Genomic DNA, 4989 nt, shown 5'->3' on the forward strand with positions numbered 1-4989 from the left:
ATACAATAATAGTCTCAATATCCGACAAAGGCACGACCTATAGAATGTGAAAACGTGGGGTTGTCTATTTTTTTCGTGGCCTACCTATCGGGTTGGCAGGTATGAAGAGAGGTAGGTAATATTAGTAATTTTCACTCATCTGTTTAACACATTCTATAGGCTTTATGCTTTCGATTGGTAAACATATATGTAATTTGTTCATTAAACAAATGAGTGCAAAATTAAAAAAATTATAAAAATTTTTGAATATTTAATTAAAAATATCCTGGCCAGGATTTTTTCAGCCAACCCACTTGCGAAATATTTCCTAACACGTTACATTTCATACAAAGTACATTCAACCCTTAAACAGACGGGTGAAGGTTGTGCCTTTGTCGGATCTCCTACTATAATGCTTTTCTTTCTTTAAGCCCTGTATGCAGCCATTATTTCGCGTGTGTGTCCAACGAATTTTGACATTTTTGATACCTCACAGCCTGTTGCCTCACTGTTTCCTCTAGAAATAATGGAACGGGCATACATTTCTGTTGAAAACCTGGGTTGCTTTGTGCTCTTTTTTCACAAAAAACTTTAGAAAACCGTAGTAGAAAGCGTAGTAAATTTCTTAAGAACTGCGTACTGCCTTAAGGAAATTTGACTCAAGAAAATTTCTTAGCCATTTCTTATACGTCATTTTATATGGAGTTTTTGCTTTTCTTGAGAGCTGCATACAGGCCTTTACAATTTAACAGGAACATATGTACGCCACATGTGTATGTATGTATGTATGTATGTATGTGCATTCATATAAACGAATATAACATTTCAAATAAAAGGACGAGAATGCTCTGGCAGTCTCTGGTAGTCGAAATTTCTTGATGTTAAAATAAATATAATGTACGCAAAAATACCAACTTTCATACTTAAATACATGCATTTGTATTTATTTATGTATAGGTGAACGAATGTTTGTTTCTCTCTTTAGGCAATACTGAGAGAATATTTTATCTACCCAGTAGGAAAAGGTAATGTCTGGGAATGCAAAAAGTAATGGATAGCCCCTGTGACCTACGCACGAAAAGATGCAAGAAATTCCCCACAGCGATGTCATACGAAAGTTGCTTGTCGCTTTACGAAACTATAAATAGAATTTAAAATAATAATAAAAGTAAAAATTAAGTCCGTGCCACCGGTTTTGAACCCGTGACCAACAACACGGCAGTCAAACATGCATCCATTCGGCTACAGCAGCTGTTGAGATCACGTGAAAAAAACATACCTGAGTTAGTTTTCAAACTTTTTGTTTTGTTTGTAGCTTCAAAGCTACACGTCAGCAGGGCTGCGAACTATACTTAGCTTCGAAGTACTATATTAAAGATAAAAAAGTACCAAATAGAAAAATAAAAGTGCCACTAAAGGTGTCATTCTTTTTAATTCTTCCCATTTAGCATTAAAATTAGAACACATTCCGAAAACAAAAGTCCAAAGCCAAAGTAAGATAAACCAGTTCTGCACACTATAGAAATTAAAAACTTCTAGTGGATAAAAAGAAGTCCACGCAAAGGATTTCACAAAAATGTATCGAAATATTATAATTTTTCAAAAGTGCCATTTTGGCACTTTGTGCCAAATTGAAAAATTAAGTGCCATTTGAAGTAAAATAGGGCCAGTTTGAAGCAAGTTGGTAGACCTGCACGTCATTTTCTCGCTTACATAGCGATACATCTTTTCGTTCAAAAATAGTTGTTAATCTCTTCCTAGTAGAAAAATGTACTGCATTCCCATTTTCCCCCTGGGTATTTGTGCACATACACCAGTGTCATTGTCAGCTACATATATGTGACCTGGTCTACGGAAAGGGGGCTTAGGTGTCAAAAAATCAATTTTCACTTTTTGGTTGATTCGGATGGAAGATGAGATGCTTTTTCACGTGGTGAAAAGCAGAAAATCCTAACTTGCTTACTTACTGGACCAACAACACCACTTACTGGACGTCCGGCGCGGAGAACAATTAACGAGATAATGAGAAACTGACGAAACGAGTTGCTTACTTTTAACAGCTTTTTCACAGAAAACTAGTTTTCGCACGTAAGCTCCCTTTTCGTAGACCAGGTCACATATGTCGTTTAGGATTCACAGCAAGTGCAACGATGCCACTAAATCCTCATTAGTGACGATGTCACCAGTGACCATTTTCGCTACTGGGTATGTATGTAAGTAGGTAATATTGCTCATTGCAGGCTTTGCTCAGTATTATTGTTGCCTCTATACCTCACCTTATCATAAGCGGGTCACCAACAGCTGCGGGTATATAAAGGCCGACACTCTCAACAACCGGCATAGTTGAATTCGAAACTGCAAACATATCAAAGCGTTGAATAAGCGCACACAATCTATAATACCAAAGCTAGAGAAGCCACCGTTCTTGCAAAAGATACCGTGTTTTAAATACCGTTTATAAGTGAAAGTACAGAAATACAATCACATCAAATTTAGAATGGCGAACCTACCATTGCTCTTGAGTTTGGCTGACGACTTAAGCCGCCTCACACCTTTCTACGAACCGGTGTTCTACACACACTGGCCCGCGATCACCACTTCGCCTAGTGGTCAATTAAGGAAATTCGAAAGAGATCTGCCTATTGCCTCAGTGGGAAAAGATGGTTTTCAAGCCAGTATGGATGTGCAGCAGTTTAAGCCAAGTGAGCTCAGCGTTAAAGTAGTTGACAACCACGTCGTGGTGGAGGGTAAACACGAGGAGCGGGCAGATGATCATGGTTATATATCACGTCATTTCGTTCGTCGCTATGCACTGCCCAAAGGCTTCGATGCTGGTAAAGTAGTTTCAACTCTATCATCGGATGGCGTGCTAACGGTCAGTGTACCAAAACCTGCCATAGAGGACAAGTCCAACGAACGAGTGATTCAAATTCAACAGACTGGTCCGGCACACTTGAACGTGAAGGAAAATCCAAAAGACAGCACCGCAGAAGAGAAACCAAAGGCATCAAAACTTTGATTTCCAAAATGTATTATGAACTGATTGAAAATTATTAAATTATTCAATTGTTGAGAAAAGTAAATCTGGTCGTAGGTTAAAATTGCATTTAATTTAAAAAATATAAACAATATAAAATAACATAAAAATGCTAAATTCTAGTAAGAATGGTAAAAACACGTTTCCTTTTATAGTGCAATGGACTCAGCAAATCGTTTTTCAGCTTAAGTTCAGTTAGATGGATTTGGGTTAAATGCAATGCCTTGCTGCTACATATAAATGGTGTCCAAACCACAAAATAAAACTCTGTATGAACTGAGACAATTGTAGAGGTCGATCGTAGCGACTGAGTTCTTGAAAGGTTATCACCCATATTGCGAGTGTCGACTAGTAGTAGGTAAACGACTATTATTCTATTATCGCTTTTACTTGGTATCGTGGATGTCGATTTCTCGTTCAATAAGCGGGTGTGAATATTTAAGTCGCTCATTTTTCGACAACTAATTATTTCTAGTAGGATGAGCGACTAAAAACTATTCACGTTCATTTATTGACCGAGAAAACGACGTTGGTAGTGCCATAGATAGTCGATAATCGACTAAGAGTCATTTATCTACAACTAGTCAACACTCGCAATAGGGGTGTAGATAGTTGTAGATAAACGACTCTTAGTCGATTACCGACTATCTATGGTACTAGCAATATCGTTTTCTCGTTCAATAAATGAGTGTGCATAGTTTTAGTGGCTCATCCTTCTAAAAATAATTTGTGGTAGAAAGATGAGCGACTTAAAATATTGACACTCGCTTATTAAACGAGAAATCGGCATCCAGAATACCATGTAAAAGCGATAATAGAATAATAGTCGTTTATCTCCTACTAGTCGACGCTCGCAATATGGGTGTCATATCAGCACAGTTTCGGATAAATCAAACCACTATATAGTACATATTCAATACATATATGTATATGTTACCGGCCATACCCGATCTTAGGACAAACTAGTTTTGCCTAGGCTAAGCTAGATAAGGGGCCACAGTATTTAACACATTTTTAAATAGTTTTTATTTACTAGCACTATAACTTTAAACCACATTTTCATGATTTCACATTCTTTTCAAGCTTTTCAAATGAAATTTATTTTTATTCAAATTTCCAAAAAACTGTTTTTTTGTTTACTTGGCGAGGCTTGTCGGGCATTCATTTTTTCATAAGGATATGTATATGTATGTACATTGGATCCTTATTGCCTTAGGTATAATATTTAATAATAAACATCACATAAAGAAAAGAAAAATAGCCAAACTTGGTCAAAAGGTCACTTAACTTAATCAGCGGATCATTAGTCTATATGTAAATATTTTGTATTTTAAACGGTCCTACCAAGCTAAATGTTCATCTGGTAACCCTAGGATAGGTACAAATTTGCTTGCATACCAGCAGGGAAATCTCTAGTTCTGAACTGGTGCGCTTCTAGTGCATTTAGACTGGTTTGCGATAAATCTCTTTTGCATGCAAACAACTAGCGAATGTAACACAGCGATGTCCCCTGCTGCAGTAGATTTTCTATAGTTCGGAACCAGTCCTATATTCGACAGATGGGATCTAGTTCGCTCTGCATCCCTTTATCTATAAATAGTTCCGAACCAATTCTAAACTCGGCAGACGAAAAAAGCGACATGATTTTTCAAACGGAGTTTTTTTCGTTTTCCCCATGTTAAAGTGTTCTTATACGATATGTATTTGTACATATCGAAATGCCAACATATCGTGTAAAGGCAAATTAGATTTGTTTGTTTTGTACATCAGTGATGGAAAAGTGGGCACAATAGTACCATTTTTGGCACTCATTCTCAGAGGCACTTTTGGCACAATTCATCCTGTTTTGCCACGATCATAAAATATAGAAATTAGGCATAAAATGCCAATATGTAAAAAAATCACATACCACATTATAGAAAGTAAAAATTAAAAGCACTAAAGAATTAAAATAAGGGTCGTGATAAATATTT

The 4989-nt window shown here is 36.7% G+C and overlaps 1 protein-coding gene across 1 annotated transcript; it reads left to right on the top strand.

Moving 5' to 3' along the window:
• Positions 1 to 2265: 2265 nt before the first annotated feature.
• LOC108358215 (heat shock protein 23-like) lies at positions 2266 to 3057 on the top strand. Its single transcript, XM_017609418.1, has one exon. The coding sequence runs from the start codon at positions 2477 to 2479 to the stop codon at positions 2996 to 2998; it is 522 nt and encodes a 173-aa protein (XP_017464907.1). The 5' UTR covers positions 2266 to 2476; the 3' UTR covers positions 2999 to 3057.
• Positions 3058 to 4989: the final 1932 nt, after the last annotated feature.

The sequence above is a fragment of the Rhagoletis zephyria genome, unplaced genomic scaffold, assembly GCF_001687245.7.
Source record: "Rhagoletis zephyria isolate East Lansing unplaced genomic scaffold, Rhagoletis_zephyria_1.1 Rzeph_scaffold_00223, whole genome shotgun sequence".
NCBI classification, from domain to species: Eukaryota; Metazoa; Arthropoda; class Insecta; order Diptera; family Tephritidae; genus Rhagoletis; species Rhagoletis zephyria.

Excerpts from the sequence above, each read along its gene's own strand:
- LOC108358215 (XM_017609418.1), top strand. The coding sequence starts at position 2,477 with ATGGCGAACCTACCATTGCTCTTGAGTTTGGCTGACGACTTAAGCCGC.